Genomic DNA, 18,382 nt, shown 5'->3' with positions numbered 1-18,382 from the left:
CACATCATGTTTCCCAGCAGCTGTAAAGTAGAAAGTATCTACTGTTCTAATATCACTATAGGGAGAAACTCAGCCCAGCTTATTTCTATTCCTCCTGGATTGCAAAACTGAGTGATTATTTATACAGCAAGCAGATGCCAACCCAAATAAACCAGCCAGTAAAAATAATCACAATTTTACTACATTAAAGTATGTGAAAACAGAGTATAACTGAACAGAAAATCCATAAAAAGAAGGTTCAGATGTGCATACCAAAAGAGTTTCAAGCTCTACATGTAAAAGCTTAGCCCCGTGGTTATATAAATTCAGCTAAGTCCAGTTCTAGACAGAACCTGAGATGGGGAAGAAGGGAGGTTTGCAAGCACATTGGGAGCTTTTGACTGCACCAACAGTAAACCTAACTAGAAAGGACTTAACAATAAGGAAAACTAATTCTCTCACACATCAAGAAGTTTCAAAGTTGAGTTCCCAAGGTGGTTATCCAGTAACTCCACAAAGTCACCAAGGGACTAGATTCTCCCCCTTTTACCACACCTCCTCCTCATCTTGACCTGTCTTCTTCAGCCAGCCCTTCAAGGTCCCAAGGAGGCCACCCTGGTTCCAATGGTGAAGTGGTGACCTGCAGACAACAACATCCCCAAACAGGAAAACTCGGGATCATTTCCTCCTGTGCAATTCTTTTGAAGAGCAAGGAAAACTTTTCCCAGACCGCACCCTAGAGCAGACTTCCATCCTTTGGCAGGACTGGGTCACATGCTCACCTATAAGTCAATCACTGGCAAGCAGAGGGAGAGTCTATTACAGGTTTAATCAAACTATCCCTGGGTACGGGACATTGAAAAAAATCAAGGTCTGGTTAACAAGAAAGAAGAGGGGAAATGACTGTTACCTGGGCGGCCAGCATTGCCTGTCACAAGTCAGAGAATCACAATAGGAAGATTCACAAATGAGGAGGGGGGTTTGTGCCACCAGCCAGAACCACGAGAGAACGTCAAGGTATCTGACCTACTTACTCAGCTCAAGTTCATCTTCACATGTCCAAAAAATATGCCTTATATTTGGACATCTTAAAACAAGTATTTCAGCCAGGCAGTCTGGTAGAGTAGGATCAGACAGACCTAAGTACCAGTCCTAGCCCCATGACGTGCATGTACATAAGTGACCTTTGCCACACCATTCCAAGGTGGCTTTTTTCTCTCATAATCTGTGTCTGTTGTGGATTAATAAACAAAGAATCTCTGTGTGTAATAAGCACTGTGAAATACAAGGATTGAGATTATCTTTTAAGTGATAATTCAAGGATTATAAATGGACTGCCCTGATTTATAGTGAAGACTAATCATTGCTAAAATTATCCTACTGAATGTAGTTGTTGAACATAGGTTGATAAGGGGATCAATCCACTCTAGCATAGTAAGTACAAACTGAAAAATATTTTTAGCAAAGAACTGCTGCAAGATACATTTGGTTAAAACCATAACAACAGACCAAAATAAGTCCTCATCAGCAAACTGGACATTCTGCTTTCTGATATAAGTAAGAATTTAGGGGAACGTATTGAAAAAATGTTGTATTAGCAGAGACATTGCAAATGCTTACCCAGAATAAATAGGAACAGTAAATAAGTGCTGGGTAACTTCCAAATTCTTCCCATTTCCACCTATCTATATAACACTCTCATACTGAACTTCATGAAGTCCCATTTTAATCACTCACTCATCTCCAAAACGTACTGGGTTGGTTGCCCACCTAATAGATTGCCAGCCCCTCATTCTGGCATCAAATGCTATTGCTGTCTGGTTCACCTTACCTTTTCTCAGTTTACATCAAGTCCTTCCTGTCATCTCTGCACCTGCCCCAGTGCGCACACCTTCCGACCTGAACTGTCTACTTTCCTCCCTTTCGCTTGTACAATCCTCCTGGGCCTTTCTTGAAGAAAGAGGGTGAAGGCCTCTGCTCATGGAGCTTCTGTTAAGATCTAGCCCTCAAGGATCTGGGCTATGCTCATCGGCTTCGTACCATGCTTAGGTTCCATCCAAGTTCATACTGGGTCATATTGAGGGGAACTGGGATAGCAAGATACGGGTTCTTGAGTCAGACACCACCTGAGTTCAAATCCTGGATCCAACATGTACTAGCTTTTTTACTTGGAGTAATTCTATCTAAATTTAGAGGACCTCAGTTTTCTTATCTTCAAATTGAGGATAACAGCAGATATCTCCACCTAGGCTTATTGAGTATTAAATAAAATAAAACACGTAAAGAGTTTTTGCATAGCACCTGGTACATGGTAAGAGAAAAGAAAAATTCAGTAATTGTTGCCTGCTACATGCTACAATTGTCTGCTCTCCAGTTATTCTCTGACTCTGTGTCTTGCCTCATTGGTCTGACTGAAATTCCTGTGGACAATGACCTGGAAGGATAGAGTCCCTCCTCTGCCCAACTCCTCCAACAAGACTTGTTGGGCCCTCAACACCTAGGCTGAGGAGGCTTTGCCAGGTCCAGGTCATGACTGAACTTTTCCTCTTGCTACTAACTCACATAAGAATCAGAGATTCCCACTCTTCAGAGCCCTAGGTCAGGGTTGTTTCAGGTATTAAAGTTCCTTTGCATGTTTTTAGGAAGAGTTCTAATAAGAGTAGAGGCATGTGCTACTTTGCAAAGGGCAGGACTGCCACAGAACAGCATAAGAGCACTGGCCCCGGGAAGGCAGGGGAGAAAGAATGCCAATAATTAAGACAGATGGGAGCTCTGAAAGTTAGAGGTGGGGGGCTAGAGCCAAAGAGGGGAGCAAAAGTGAGGACAAGCCATTCCTGCAACTCAAAAGCATGAAAGATGAAACCTGAGAGGGAAGACGGGACACAAAAACCAAAGCTCCAACATAGGAGAAGTGAAGGGGATGTTCTGGGTGAAGATGAAGGGATACCCCAGTCACCAGGCCGGGTAGCAACCATTCCTTATTGGAGCAGTGAGGCTTAAAGAGACTCATGTTGAGGACTGCCACTGTTATGCCATCTCTTCCACCTGATAAAAATACTGGCAGTTACAGTCCAACAAAACATGGAGTGAACAAGAAAGGGGAAGATATGAGAAATGGAAAGTAAGGAAGTCAACCCAGAAGGAAAGGAGCTCCAGAAAGGATATCTCCAAGAAACAGATGAGAATGGTAGACTACCTGACATGGTTGGCCTTGTGGGAAATTATGGGAGGCTATGGGGAAGCTGCGGAGAATCAGTGACTGTTACAAAGCAAACCAAGAAAGTGGGAAATAGGGCAGTTATTGAAGAGACTGTCCTTTCCCCTATTATCACATTTTATATAACCATAGATATCAGGATTAGCTAAAAAGCAGACCAAGAGTGAAGTGATGTCATTTCAGAGGTGTCCCTGCCCCATAATATCAGCAACTCTGCCTGTAATTTCCCCATCGTGGTTACACTGACCTGGGTCTTCAGCAGTCCCCAATCCTTTTTTGGCACCCTAATAATTAGTGTGCACTTTAGCTGGGATTCAACTGACAAATGTTAGTTAATAGGACACAGTTTGGGGATGAGAATGGTGAGGGACAGGATGGTGCTAAAGAAACTTGGAAAAGGGCAAGAGCCAGCCCCAGAAGGGCCAAATTGTGCTAGCAGAGGGAAGTGGTAAACTTTAGGACAAAATGGGGTTCTCTGCAGAATTCTGCCAATCGCTAGCTGGCTATGATTGTATCTGGAAGAAACAGAATCAGTGAGGGTAACTTAGACTGATGGTGTTTTGCTGCCTATAAAGCTCCCCTCTGTCATCCAGTTGGAGCCTCTGGTAGGAAGCCCCCAGTACAGCCCCCAATGATCCCTCCTCCTGGTATTTACAGTCCTGTTTAGTCTCCTCCCACATTGTCCCAGGCTTCTGTCTTGGTCCCTCTCAGATCATTTGCACAAGGAGAATAAAGCCACTATATTGTGAGCAGTCTTTAGGGAAAGGTCCATGTGGTGAGAAACCAGAGCCTCTTGCCAACAGCTACATGAGTGAGACTGGAAGCAGATTCTCCAGCCCAATCAAGTCTTCAGATGACAGCAGCTCCAACAACATTTTGATTGCCCTCTCATAAGAGACCCTGAGTCAGAACCAACCAGCTAAGCTGCTCCTGGATTTTTGACCCTCAGAAACCATATGAAATAATAAAAGTTTGTTATTTTTAGGTCACTAAGTTTTGAGGTAATTTGTTACATTGGGGACCAAGATAAGTCAAGTAATTTACCCAAGGACTCATGGTAATTAGAAGACCTAGGTCTTGAATTCTATTGTTATACCTCTTTCTACTTAACTGTCATTTTACTCAACAATTATTTCAATGACTTTCATATTAAATAAAATGTTAAGATTTGTTAGGCTTCAGAAAATGGGGAAATGGTGCTTTAAAAAAGCACCAGGTACATGAAATAAGCATTCAATGTAGCATCTTTTGCAACTGCTGAGTGCCCTAATATTTCCTGTTATTTAGTTGTGGGCAAAGGCAGGTACCACAAAAGAGAGGAAGTGTTATTCTGATCCTTGATTGGGGCTTGTTGCCAGAGTTTGGTCTTATCCTCTGCAGTGTATAATTTGTGATAAAATTGGCAAGAGAATGTATGCTCCAATAACTTGGCCGATTGCATTAGCAAACACAGAGCCTTAAAGAGTATTATTTAAGATAAAAGCTGACCAAGGGTTCTTACATTAGAAGAATGGGGGTGGGGGAGCCCTAATGCATGTGGAAAACCTGAGCATAATAAAACCCAAGGCAGAGGAGTACAATGCTGGCATTCTTTTGGCTTTTATTCTTAGAAACAAAATATGTCTCTCCCATTCTTATAACCACTGGGATGTTTTTTAAGCCTAAGAAACCTCATTTGCTCATATACAAATCCTATAATTCTAAAGTGGAGCTACTCAAGGTGGCTTTACGTGGACTCAATTTCTCCAGCTAGGGCCAACCAGAGGCCTGGGGCTCTCCACAGGGAAGTAGGAGAACCCCACCTGGTGGGAAGTGGGAGGGATAAGTCAGGGAGGCACTGGGCTGCTAATACCTACTGGACATTAGTGGGCATGTTTTCAGAATCATGAACAGCTCTGAATGACCATCCCTTCTATTCCTCTGCTTCCTGAAAGTAAAGGAGAGAGGAGGCCAAAGCATCCAGCAGGGTAGCATTATTCTTTAAGGGATAGTCAAGCAGCTGACCCCAGGGCTGATAAAAATGTGTCTATTTATAAAGCTTCTGGCCCATGATTGGAGGCGAGAGGCCTCCACACGTAGTGTCTGAAAATTACTAGTTTTTGCACATGGTTGCTGGGATTGCTGTTAAATGATTCTGGTGTGTCTCATTCCAGTGACTAAAACAAATAAATAAGACAAACTCAGATGGAAGCTACAAGACTCTGAATAACCTGAGCCTCACCAACTTCACCCAACCTTTCCCTTATACTCTTCCCAAGGTCGTGGTTTCAGCCACACTGGCTCCTTAAATCCTTCAGGTTCCCTCAGTTGGTCTCTTCCCCGGGTGGTGCCATATCCCACTTCTCCTGCTTTACTCCCCTTCCTCCTTAAGGCTGACCACCCAAGGTAAAGTAAACACCTTCCTTGTCTCAGCCCTTGTCTCATCAACCTGATTCACTGTTGACCATTTATCACCGTCAGAAATTAACTCCTTATTTGTGTAATAATAACAGTATAACCTGACCATTTATTGAGCAGTTTCACATGCCAAGCACTGTTCTAAGGGCTTTCCTCATTGTAAATCATTTAGTCCTGATGATAATTCATTATGCCCATTACACACAATGATACCAGGACACAGACAAATTAAGTAACTGAAGTGATAGGACTACATGGTGATAGAGGCAGGAATGGGCTGTAAGCACCAGAGAAGGACCTTTGCAGGTTTTGTTTACTGCTGTATGCCAGCACCCAGTCTGGCCCATAGTAGGTGCTCAGTAAATAGCCGTTTTAATTCATGAATAAATAAGATTTCAGAGCCCTGCCCCTGCTTCATCCTTTGCATTTTCTGGGAGATGTGTGTAGATGTTATGCAATGATCTATTAATTTGCACCAGGTCGGTGATCACACTTCCAGATACTCAAGTTAAGGCAGTTCAAAGTATCAGAAAGTCTCCTTACCTGGGCGCGCTCCTGGTGTTGAGGCGGAAATGTCCTTCAGCCCAACAGAGAACTCTGTGAGCTCTGTAGGCAAAGGCACTCTGCTGCAGCTCTCCTGGCGTTCGTTCTGGGATCAAAGTTTGTTCTGTTTCAAATTGTTTCTTGCTGGAAACTGCACTCTCCTGTGCCAACTGTGCCAGGGCCCTGTGGAGTTTTACAAAATTTCAAAACTGTCCTAGGGGGCTGGGCTGGGTTCTGGAAGGAAGACCCTAAAGCAATGACCAGGAAATGTCTTAATAGGACCAGAGCCCTGGGTGCTTTCCAGCACTCTTGAGAAATGGGATATATGAGGTCTCTGGATTTGAAAATAGACAGAAAACAGGAAAAAAGGAAAATCAGGCATGTCAAATATTAAAATATTTTTGCTAATAAGAAAATGAAAAGTTTATTATTTAATCGAAGTTCGTTAGTTCCCAAGATCATTCTATCACTCTCAGTGTTGGCTTCTGGGTTGTAAAGGCTCGGAGGTGGGCCCGATGGACGCTCCCGCCGCTGCTCGTCGGTGCGCCTCGCGCTCTCACTCCCAGCGGAGAGCTGACAGCCCCGCGGGGCGGGGGCGCTGAAACCCGCACCTGGAACTTCGCTCAGGTCCTCTCGGGAATCCGCGAGGGGCGGCAGTGAGCCGAGAGGACTTGCGTCCCGCGGGCGCCCAGCACCTTGTCCGGTCAAGACACGGGCGACTCTCTTGGTCTCTTCCGAAAAACCACTGGGTGCGACCCACGTGGCAAGGTCCCCTCGTCCCCTCCACCTCCCAGCCACGTTCTCAAAGCCAAGGTCTGGGCATCTTCCTCTATGAGCTGGGCTGTCGTTCAATCCCGGAGACCTCAGAGCGGAGACCTTCTGTCCACTAGAGAGGAGCGGGTGCTGGCTGGAGGACACGCGGAACGTGGATGCCAGGCAGGTGCGTGCGGGCCTGGCAGCCAGGGCCTCCCGCCCTTGGCTCTTCCAGGCTGTATCTGGGGTCCTGTCCCCGCAGCCACAAAAGGCCTGTTGGGAAAGTTTAAGCCTGAGCAGAAGGAAACCACTGAGCGTCTTCTCTGCGCTCGGAGTTGTGCTGACACTGGGCGCGCAAAGAGGAACAGCACGCAGCTGCCGCCCTCGAGGAGCTCGAAGTCTGGTGCACCGCACGGGCTGCGACAGGGCTCCCCTGAGGCTGGGGGAGAGGGTGTGCGAGTGAGAACGTAGAAGCCCGGCGCCGGCATCGAAGAAGGCTCCGCAGAGGAGGTGAAGCCTTTAATGAGACCCGAGGTACGCACCTCAGGAGTTGGGCTGGAGGAGAGCGGAAAGGCTCCCTTCAGTGGCTCAGAGGCGAAAGAGAGGAGCGCTGGTCTAGGACCCCACTGGGGCCCCGGGGAGAGTGGGCGGGGCGTGACCTTCGAGGTCGTGACCTCTCCTTCCGGAACAGAATCTTTGTAGTTCAGAGGTCCAGAGGTTAGCCTTAGGTGAGCGCTCGGAGTAACTGCTCTGCGTAAAGACGCGCGCACTGCACTGACAGCTAATTCTCTGGGCAAACGCGGAAGCGGAAAGGCCGTACCCCCAGGGACTTCCCAGCCCTGGAGGGTGGCCTAGTGGCCAAAGGCACGAGCTTCGGGCTGTTGATAAAGTAGTTGGGACCTCTGTCCCAAGGCTTGTTCCAGCGGTGACCAGAGCTGCTGCTTCTCCCCAGAGGTCTCCTCCCCAGGGCTTCTGCCTCGATGCCTGGGCCTGTCGGGGAGGCGGAGCTCAGAGGGACTCGTAGCGCAAAAGAAGACAGAGGCATGGGCTGGAGACGGCACCAGGTCAGGCCCCGGGATCACCCGAACTCCTGCGTGGGACCCAGCTCTAAGGAGTCCTGAATAAACTCGTGGCCAGTCAGCACTGTGTAAGGGGTGTATGCGGCTGCGCTGTTTGCCTAAGAGATACCTCGACTCGCAGCGCTGAGTTCGAATCTCAAGGTCAAGAAGTGCAGGGGGATGGTGGCCCCCACCAGGGTCGGTGCAGCCTGGAGCTCCGGAACCCTGGGAGGTTAGCCGGTGCCCCGCGCAAAAATTGCCACCCCACCATTTCAAGCCCTTGGAACTAATCTGCTCCAGACTCTTGGATTGAGAACTAGGGCTGAGTCCGAGTTGTTTAGAGAGAAGCCTGGGAAAAATTGAGGGACTGAAGGAGGGCACACGGGCTCGAGCTGCCTCGGGCAATTGGAATGAGTTGGTCTGGAAGCTGGAAAGAAAGAAAGGGTCTACGACCCTGTGCCAGATCCCCCTCCTTGAGCAGTTTCCAAGAGGTTTGTTCGCATTAATCCAAACTTCCATGTGTGGGTTTAGTGTCCCTCGAGGGTTCCGGTGTGAGAGTTTTGCAGATCCTCACCAGATGCTGGACCTCTCGGCCGATATGAGCATTTCTGTCATTCCCTTCCCCAAACCGTGGAGATCTCCAGGCTCTGAGAGCAGGGCTCAGTCTGCAGACTAGTTCTACCTGACTAAGGGTTGTCTTCCACCCTTGGAAACCCTCCAGGGCCTGGGCTGAAAAGTGCTTCTACTTGGGGTACTCCAAACTAAACCAAACCTGCAGAGAAAACAGGGGCAGGGGGCAGGATGGAGACCAGCGCTGGGGCTAAGAGCCACATAAAGGTCTTTGCACCTGCTGGGAGGCCCATGCGGAGGTGGCGCCCTTGGCGAGCGGTGTACGATCAGAGGCCAGGGTCAGACCAGAGCCTAAGTGAATCAAGAACAGACTCGACAATTAGCCTTTCCATGGGGTTTATCTGCGTGGCTGATTTTGATGGCTCCTATTAAGTCTTGTTGAGAGTTTCCAGTTTGGCTGAGGCACAAATCCAAAGTGGCCGCGTGTGGGGCAGAAAATATCTAGGGTTTTCAAATCCTGTACACTCCCATCACCCCTTCCCACTGGAGTCACTTTTTACAAATCACTTAGGCTTTCTCAGCCTAGGTTTCCTAATCTGTAAAATGGGCATACGGTCCACCTCTCTGAAGAGCACGCTAAGGGCAAGAAATGCCAGCTCCTTTCTAACTGTAGGAGAAGCAAAGCCTTCGCCTCAAACTTAATACGCCGAACACTAAAGAAAGACGCTCTCCCTTCCTCCCCTCTCCGCCCCGCTCCCCCCCACCCCGACCCCTCCAAGCTCGCCCAGCAGGGCACGCTTCTGGTTGGTCCTCCCGAGAGAGGCCGGTGCAAAAGCCAATAAGCCTGGAACACACGCAGGTCCTGCTGGGCCTGGGACAATGGTTTCCATTTAATAAATATTTCCCCCAAGGGCATTTCACATCGGGCAGGCAATTATTCAAAGGAAACAGGCGCGCGGGTCTGCTCTGCGGGTTGTTTGGCCGTCTTTGCCCGAAAACGCTCATCTGACTCCAGAAACGAGTCTCGCGTTCTCGCTGGGTGGGCAGAGCACCCCGGGACCCACCGACCCTGGGCGCGGATACAGCCTGAGACTCTGCCCCAGGGTCGCCGCAGAAGGGGGCAAAGGGGGAGCCCCACGCCCGGCTAGGTGCCTACTGGCCTCCAGGCTGCCTTTCCGGGGTGGGCAGAGGTGGAGGGAAAGTTGGAGAGTTAAAAAAACAAAACAAAACACACTAAATAATAACAACATAAATAGGAATCGTGAAGGAAATCCCATTCCCGCCCCCTCCAAGAAAGTGAAGAGCGGGCCGCGGTGCTCTTCAAGCCTCACCAACCAGGGCTTGAGGCCTCCGCGCTGCGGGACCCGAGGCCCTCCCGCGTGGTCCGGGAACGCACGGCCGAGCTAACCCGGGGCGCAGCGCTGCGCGGGGGCGCCGCACCCTGGGGCAGGGGTGGGGGCGACGCCAACGGGGCGCCCGGTGGGAACGCAGCCGCGGACTGCCGAGGATACGGCGCGAAAAGTTTATTTCGCTTTTCAACCTGAGTTTGATAGGTTCCTTTTCTCTCCCGAGGACCTTTGACAAGGGGGTAAAGTGCTGTCCTTGCATTTCGGGACCAGGCTGTCCTATTTATCAACCTGCGCTCTCGCCTCGCTCCCTCTGCGGCCCCCTCCCGGGGTCTTTGTATTCGAAGCCTTAATTCTCTTTTGCAAACCCGGGAAAGGAAACAGATATGAAGAGTTTTATTTGTTGACAGTGCCAGAAACAATGTGGAACCCCCGTCCCCAGCCCCGAGCTGGCCGCTGTCCTCCCCGCCGCCTCTGTCTCCCCGTCACACCTCTCCCCGCCCCCACCGCCCGCGCTCCCGCCCGCCCCCGCCGGCGCGTTGGCAGGTGCGCCCCGTCGCCTTCTCCGCTGCTGATTGGAGCCCAGGTTGGGGAGTCGCCGCCCCGCGCTTATGTCAGAGTGCGTACCGTCCCGGCCCACCTCGCCTTTGAACTTCGCCGCTCTTGGCTCCCGCTCACCAGCCTCCCCGCATTCCCGGCCAGGTGCTGCGCCAGGCGAGGCAGCTCCGGGAGAGCCACCGGAGGGGGGAGGGAGCCACGGCCGTGGACGCGGGAGAGAGGAGAACCGGAGAAGGCGAAGGTGGAGAGGGGGAGAAGGAGGAGCGAAGGAGGAGCTCCCTGCCCTCTCCAGCAAATTACCTGGCCACTTAATCCCAGAGACTCCGGTACTTGGGCCCCAGCTAGTGTCTGCGGCACCCGGCCGGCCACCCTCTCCTCCCCCGCCCTTCCTGCCCCCACTCGCCCCCTGGGGCCTGCCTGGGTGCCGAGACTGGCATGATCAGCTGAACTTTGCGGGGTTAGCTCTTCTCTCTCTGGCTTCCCCTCAGCGGTGCGGAGGCGAGGGGAGCACAGAGTCCCAGCGCAGGACGGACAGACAGGCAGAAAGACAACCGCGCCCACCTCGCGTGCAGAACCCCTGCACTCCCCACCCCCGCCCGCCTAGCCTCCGGGACCATGTCTAAACCTTCAGACCACATCAAACGACCCATGAACGCCTTCATGGTATGGTCCAGAGGCCAGCGGCGCAAAATGGCCCAGGAAAACCCCAAGATGCACAACTCAGAGATCAGCAAACGCCTAGGCGCCGAATGGAAGCTTCTGTCTGAGGCAGAGAAGCGGCCGTACATCGACGAGGCCAAGAGGCTGCGCGCCCAGCACATGAAGGAGCACCCCGACTACAAGTACCGGCCACGGCGCAAGCCCAAGAACCTGCTCAAGAAGGACAGGTATGTCTTCCCCTTGCCCTACCTGGGCGACACGGACCCGCTCAAGGCGGCCGGCTTGCCCGTGGGGGCCTCCGACGGCCTCCTGAGCGCGCCCGAGAAAGCCAGGGCCTTCTTGCCGCCCGCGTCGGCGCCCTACTCCCTGCTGGACCCCGCGCAGTTTAGCTCGAGCGCCATCCAGAAGATGGGTGAAGTGCCCCACACCTTGGCCACCGGCGCGCTGCCCTACGCGTCCACCCTGGGCTACCAGAACGGCGCCTTCGGCAGCCTCAGCTGCCCCAGCCAGCACACGCACACGCACCCGTCCCCCACCAACCCGGGCTACGTGGTGCCCTGTAACTGTACCGCCTGGTCTGCCTCCACCCTGCAGCCCCCTGTCGCCTACATTCTCTTCCCGGGCATGACCAAGACTGGCATAGACCCTTATTCGTCAGCCCACGCCACAGCCATGTAACCCCCAGCCCGGCCCGCCAGACCTGAAGGGGGCCTGGGGTCGGGGTGTGCGCCCTGTCCTCCGCGCCTAGCCCGGGCCTGCAGACGCCTGGGGGCCAGCCCCGCCGGCCGCACCTCAGCCTGCCCCAGACTCTGCCTCTCTCTTCCAGGGGGGCGGTAGGGGCGTCCTGCCCGACCCAAGGTGCAGACAGGTGCCAGAAACTTGTGGACGTTATGACCGCTATACAGTTGCCCCTACCCCAACTGTCCCAAATCAGATCTCCAACTGTGCCCCCTTCGGACAAAACAGTAGGCAGTTTGCTTTATTTATGTCCCCTCTGTCTCCTCTGATGGGCTTTGGACTCCAGAACGCTCAGATCCTGGTATTATATCTAGAATATGCATATATATATATTTTTTTCTTTTGCACCCTGAAGAAAAGTTAGCTCTGTGTTTTGCCATCAGACACAACTAGGTGCCATTTGCTCTTCGTGTGTGGGGGAAAGGCTTAAAAGTTTAAAACTCCAGAAGGGAAACATTTCTAATTAAAATCATGCTATGATAGTGTTTGCTTCTTTAAAGGTAACACAAAAGGACCCACATGGTTATTTACTTTGTATAAAGCAGTGCTCCTAGAGACCTAAGTTTACTTTTAGACAGAATGTCGGGTTATGAAGTCAGGAAGTAGAAAGTGAACAAAAATTAAAAGAATAAAAACATCCTAAATGGTCGTAAATGTTTTGACGATGTCTTGGAAATGTACCTAGAAGGATTTCATCTCCTAATTCTGTTCATTTGTTGAACAAAGATGTTTTGAATAAAGACAATCTGTCATTGCAAAAAAAAATTACCTTTGATGTGCATGAAATCTGAAGTCAGGAGGCCAGGTCGGGCTTGGAGTTGGGTTATTGGGAGGCTGAGAGTGCACAGAGCAGCAACTGTAGCCGTGGCAGCTGGTGGCTGGCCGGCTCTGGCCGATTGTGGTGGCCTTCAGGCCAGGTGCGAAGGGGACTAGAGTCTGTGATTTGTCCCGATTGTATCCTCTAGATCCGCTTTTTGCCCTTAGAGGCTGGACAAAGGTATCCTCCCTGGGATGTCGCTCCTTCCCAGTGTTCCTCACAAAGTGGTCAGGCCACTTGACAGAGAAAATGAGCTAAGACAAAGGCCGAGCCAGACCCCCGAGATCTGGGTGCACTTTCTTAAACCAAACTCCAAAGGAATGGAGAGAAGCGTGAATCTACTGGGAACCAGTTGCGCCTGGAGCCCCGTGTCCTGCGGTGGGTGTTTAAGTTCAATGATAAGGGGAAGACAGGTGGAAACGATTTTCTTTTAAAGGTGTTTGAAAATGCTGTTGCTGGCTCTTCTGGGGATTTGGTACTCCATACCGGTTCCTAAGTTAAAAAATAAAAGCTAAGAAACGCAGTGAGGGACTTTTTACTAAGACCCTGCGGGAGCAAAGGAAAAAGGAAGGAGATAGTGACACGCTCGAAATAATAAAAATCATAGCTCGTAGCGCTCGGTGTTTAACGACCGAATGTCATTTCTTTCCCCACTGGTGAGTGTTAGCTTGAACACTGCTGTGTTTCGCGGGAGAAATGACCTTCTGGTGCCTTCCAGCCAACTCTTTGAAACTTGTTCTCAAATCTAAGGGTGCTCCCCTCAACTCCCGCCTTCCCCCAGCCTCCTCCCCAAAGCCGTGCTCACAACGGGTTTTTCCGCAGGTCTGTGCTTTAACCACTGGCTTGGATGTGGTGCGGGATGGGGGCGGGGGGCATCCTAGGGGCGCGTCTGCTTTCCGCGGCTGCTGAGGGATTTGTGCGCTGGCCTCTGCTGTATCCAAAGGAGCCAGTGGCTGGAAGTGCACGGAAAACGTTGTCAACAGACACCAAAGCCAAAACCCACGGATTAGCATATTGTCCTCAAAACAATTAGAAGTGTTTGAGGTGTTATTTGGAGCCCGTTCATCCGAGCCCCTTTGTGAAAGGGGGATTTACATTATTAAAAAAAAAAAAAAAAGTTAGCGGTTGTCCATCTGGCTGAGCTGAATAGCAAAGTGATCTGTGTTGTATATGCTTTTCTCATTAAGAGCTCTTTTGAGACCGATGTTAGAATTAAATGGTATAACACAATTAACATACACGGGCGCTGAATAGGAGGGGACGCCTATAAATAATAGATAGATAAATAAATGAGCGATCAGGCGAAGGTAAACAAAGGCGGGCTGGGGGACGTGGGGGGGGGGGTGGCGGCCGAGCGGGCTGCGCCACGCTTACTTAGCATCACAAAACCCTCTTACAAATCGAGACAATTAGGAAGTGACTTGCCTCTGGTGGCCTTCGGGTCTGGGGGCTCAGGGGGCTTAGGGAAGGCCCCTCCTCCCGCCCTCTAGGAAGCCCAGGAGGCCTAGGCGGAGGCGCCGCGGTTTTGCTGTCTGATATAACCCCAACTGACAGTGCTGTCAGACGCCCTGAGCTCCCTCATAGCTCAGTGTCCCTTAACATCTCCTGAGATGAAGCTTACAGGGCTTTGGGTGTCTCCCCGCAGAGCCCGGCGCTCCAGCGCCCCGATGCACAGAGTGCCCCAGCCCGGGAGGAACCGGAGCGCTTGGCCCCACCGGGGCACCCAGCTAACTCCTAGGCAGGCTTAGGCTGGGAAGGGGCACCAGGTGGGTGCTAGTGGGAAAGGCTTCGGGCAGCAGCGGAAGCTGGAAAACTGAAACCAGGGTTCTAGCCTGTGCCTGGCCCTGGCGGGGAGACTCCGGGTGCCCAGGGTTGGGCAACTGAAACTTCTTTCCAGCCAGCAGAGAGCAGGGAACCAGCGTAGGTGCCGGGACCTAACGCCGCGGACCTGGCTTGGGCCGTTTCTGCCTGGCACACCTCGTCTCCTCCCGTCGGGCTTTGCCCGGCCCTCATTAGGCCCGGCCCCCGCCTCGGCCTCGAAGGGCCTACCTCGGCCCAGCCTCCCGGGCCCCCGGGCCGCAGAGACGCAGCGGAGGTGCGCGGCCGAGACTCGCCCTAACCAACAGTCCAAATCCTGCTTGTCAAGCCAATGACAGGGGCCTATTACTGACTTTGAAGTCAGGCGCAGACAAAAAGGAATCCCCTGGGGGGGCGATGTGCAGGGGTGGCTGGGGGGAAGCCGTCCCTGTCAAACCTGTTTGCTCACAACTGTCTCTTTCTTTCAAGAAAATCATTAAAGCAAACCTATAGGGAGAGGAGCGCCCCGCCCGCCCGGAGCCGAGGAGAGCAGCTTCTCCCCCGCGCGCGACGCGCAGCCCACAGCAGCTAAGGGTCCCCTTCGGCAGACTCGGGAGAACGCGAGCTCCCTCTCCGCGCGGGGCGCCGGGACCCTGAAGGAGGCGACTCTGTCCACCCCTTTGCCTTTTTCGCGCGTCCCGCAGCCAGAGGTCCCGGACTTCTGCCTGCAGCCTGGGTCTCCCTGGAGCAGGTGCTGCTTGGAGGGCCCGGACCTCTCGCCTACGGGTGTGGTTGCTTCCAGGGAACTAAAAAATTGACCTAAATACGTGTCGCGCTTGCCCCCTGACTCTCCTTTCCTGAATACTTTCTAGGTCCAAGGAGACCTAACCAACGCACAGCTCGGGGTGGCAGCGGGCGGCGCTGGCGCTGCAAGGGCAGAGTTGTTTGGGCTGCAGTTAGGTTTTCTTTCTTAAACCTTGGCAACCATTGGCTCAGGGGCACACTGGCCACAGCTTCTGGGAGACGCGGGATCCTTGGCCCTCTTCTGTTCCTGGCCTTTCAAGGAGAGCCTCTGCAGCCTTCCATGCGCCTACCCAGCTTTGGATCCGACTCCAAAAACCTTTGATTTCCTTTCAGTTTCCGGGCTTTTTCATGTAAATATCAATGTCCTTAGAACTGCTAGAGGGAAAACACCAGCAACTTAGACTAAATCATACTGAGGTGTGAGTGACTGACAGCTGAGACCCTTAATATTTGCATTTTAACACAAGATCTAGATAACCTCCAGAAATCTCCAGTCATCTAAAGCAGGGTGGTATTTCAGTCAGGGTAGACCCGTGGGGACTTTCATTACATCGCACTATCTAGGGAAGCGTCTCCCACGGGGGCAGTTTCTCTGGAGATCTGAGACTGCCAGGACCTGGAAAACTTGGCAAGCGGTGGTGCCAGCACTGCCCGGGAGGACTCTCGTTTCCTTCGGCTCCTCCTCAGCTCAGGCCTTGTTACCATTGTTCAAGTGGACAATGAATTTCAAATCATTTGAATTTGAATATCACGTAATTCACAAGATTCCTGTTAAGAACTCTCATCTCTTTATTTGCTGAGTGTGTGTATGTGTGTGGGACAGGAAGAAAGAGGCAGAAGGGGCCCATTAGATTTGAGTACAAAAGATGCCAAGGTGGGCGCACCCTCCTAGCCTCTGGTCCTGCCCTGGCCTCGGAGACCTTCCAGCTTCAGGAGTGCTACTTAGGCTGGTTTCTTTCTTGGCGCTGTGGGGATGAGCCTTGTCCTGGATCAAGACGCGTTGGAACTGAGCCGCTACAGAGTGATAAAAAAAATAATGAAATTGGAGGCGAATGGGGCCCCCTAGAAATGCTGGGGTGTTGACCGAACCGGAGACTCGAGGTCGCCCCCGCCTAACCCTGGATTATGTGCGAGCCTAGCGCCCGGGCTTGGTAGTGTCTGCCCGGCGCTGAGAGGGGACTGACGGCGACAGGAGCCTCCGCACCGCGCGCCTCACCCAGCCCCCGGCCCGGCGTCCGGCGGAGCCGACCCCCGCGGGCTCACGGCTAGTCCCTGGGGCCAAGTGGTGGGAGCCGAGCTCTCCCGAAGCAGGAAGGCCCCGGCCCGGGACATGCTTGGGCGGCCTCCACAGATGCTCCTTCCTCCTCTCTCAGATCCCAAAGCTAGCGTCCCCTTCGACCCCCCAAAATGCCCCAAATTTGGTCGGATCTGGGCAGGGAGCAGGTCCCCAGGCCGGACAGAGACTGAAAGGGAGTCCGAGAGTTTTCTCTGTTGGCCAGTAGCCGTTTCCAAACTTTTTCATTCTTAGGTGGGTAAGAGAAGCAATTCAGGTGGGGCCCGCGCCTTCGGGGCAGGGACGGCAGGGACGTCGGGCCAGCTGGCCGGGCCCGCGCGGTTGGGAGCGGGGCGGAAACTGAAGACCAGACCCGACCGACCCGAGCGGGGCGACCCTCCGCACTAGAGTGTGCGGGGGACCCTCTTTGGCTTCCAGGGGACCCCCGTCGGTGCCTCCTGCTAGTTGCTTCCTGCTCCAGAGCTCAGCCCCTCCTGGATACCTCCGCGCCCGCCCGCACCTCTGAGCCCCGAGACTCTGCGGGCACCAGAGCGTCGTTGAGAAAGAGGGACAGTGGGTGCGAGGCCCGCGCTGGGCACCGCGGGAGAGGCGAGCGTGGCGCAGCCGCCTGGCTGGTGGAGCGCGTTGACCCGGGAGTCCCGAGAGCGGCCTCGCGGCGCCCGACTTTCCGTAGCGGGGCCAAGCCCCGCGCGCTCCGCGGGCGCCCCGCCCGGGGACGGAGGGAGGCGGGAGAGGGGAGGGAGGGAGCCGCCGGCGGAGGCGCGCGCCGCTGGTCCCGGTCCGCCCTGCACCCCCGTGGCGCGGCGAGTCAATGGGATTTGCACACTCGAGGTGTAACAGCATTACTGCATTAATTACCATTTCCATTTCACGTCCAGATTGTTTACTTATCTGCGGGAAACATATGTCGGGAGAAGTTCACATTCCGGATTCTGCTCCGCTGCCCAAGGTGCAATTCCGAGGAGGCGGCGAGGGGGAGGGGAGGGCTTCAGATTTTTTATTACACCCTCTAGCCTTATCTGCCGCTGTAAATTATGAGGATCCTCCATTGAGCGGCATATGGAGATTATATACTTTTTTGAATATCGTTTCCCAAAGCCTGCAGATTTTCACTTTGAAATGAAACAATCCTCCGCCGGCTCCCCAGGGGCCGGAGCCCGCTGTGCTTACCCGCGCGGCCTGGGGGACCCTTGCCGCAGGGCCGGGCGCGCACCCACCTCCCCAGGACCGCGGCCAGTGCCCCGAGGAGCCTCTTTCCCAGGCTCAGAAATAACCCGCCGGGGAAAACCCATCCATCAGCGCTGTTGGAGAGCCGAGGCGGCGCCGCGCTCTGTCTGCAGCACCTCACCCCGGGCTCGCGCGCGGTTTGCGTTTTTGCCATTTTGGGATAACCGCGTAGACGCGAGCCCACGTCTGCCCTCTTCCTGCGCCGGGAGGCTCCGCACCCGCCCGCAGCAGCCGGGCTCGCCCCGCGCGCCTCGCGCCTTCCCCCGCGCGTGGGTCTCGGGACAGCGGCTTTCGGCCGCTTTGTGTGGGGAGCGGCGGGGAAGGCGCCAGGCCGCGGTCGCTGCGCTGCGGGCCCGGCGCGCAACTGCCTCCCGCCCCCGGATAAGCCGGACCGGCCGGGGCGCGGGCCGAATCCCATCTCTCTTATCTCTCCCAGACTCCTTTCAGGCCGAGATCAGAGAGGGAGGGAAAAGGAACGGAGAATCATTGTTCCTGTTTTAATTTAATATACCAAGCCACCCGTTCAGGTCATTTATATGCTTAATTTAGTGATAAAAGTCAATAAGCAGAATCACAGGATTCTCCCCTCTTTCCATTTCTTTTGACCACATTTCCCGCAGTAAT

At 53.1% G+C, this 18,382-nt stretch overlaps 1 protein-coding gene across 1 annotated transcript; it reads left to right on the top strand.

The window, feature by feature from the left end:
• Positions 1–11,036: 11,036 nt before the first annotated feature.
• SOX14 (SRY-box transcription factor 14) lies at positions 11,037–11,759 on the top strand (the record flags this gene model as incomplete). The annotated part of the gene is made up of 1 exon (XM_081159618.1): positions 11,037–11,759. The coding sequence occupies one exon, from the start codon at positions 11,037–11,039 to the stop codon at positions 11,757–11,759; it is 723 nt and encodes a 240-aa protein (XP_081015744.1).
• Between the last annotated feature and the right edge of the window lie 6,623 nt (positions 11,760–18,382).

Source organism: Miniopterus schreibersii (genome assembly GCF_964146895.1).
Source record: "Miniopterus schreibersii genome assembly, chromosome: 15".
In the NCBI taxonomy this organism is placed as follows: Eukaryota; Metazoa; Chordata; class Mammalia; order Chiroptera; family Miniopteridae; genus Miniopterus; species Miniopterus schreibersii.
The sequence above is the reverse complement of the archived record's forward strand: the minus strand, read 5'-3'. Positions and strand labels throughout refer to the sequence as shown.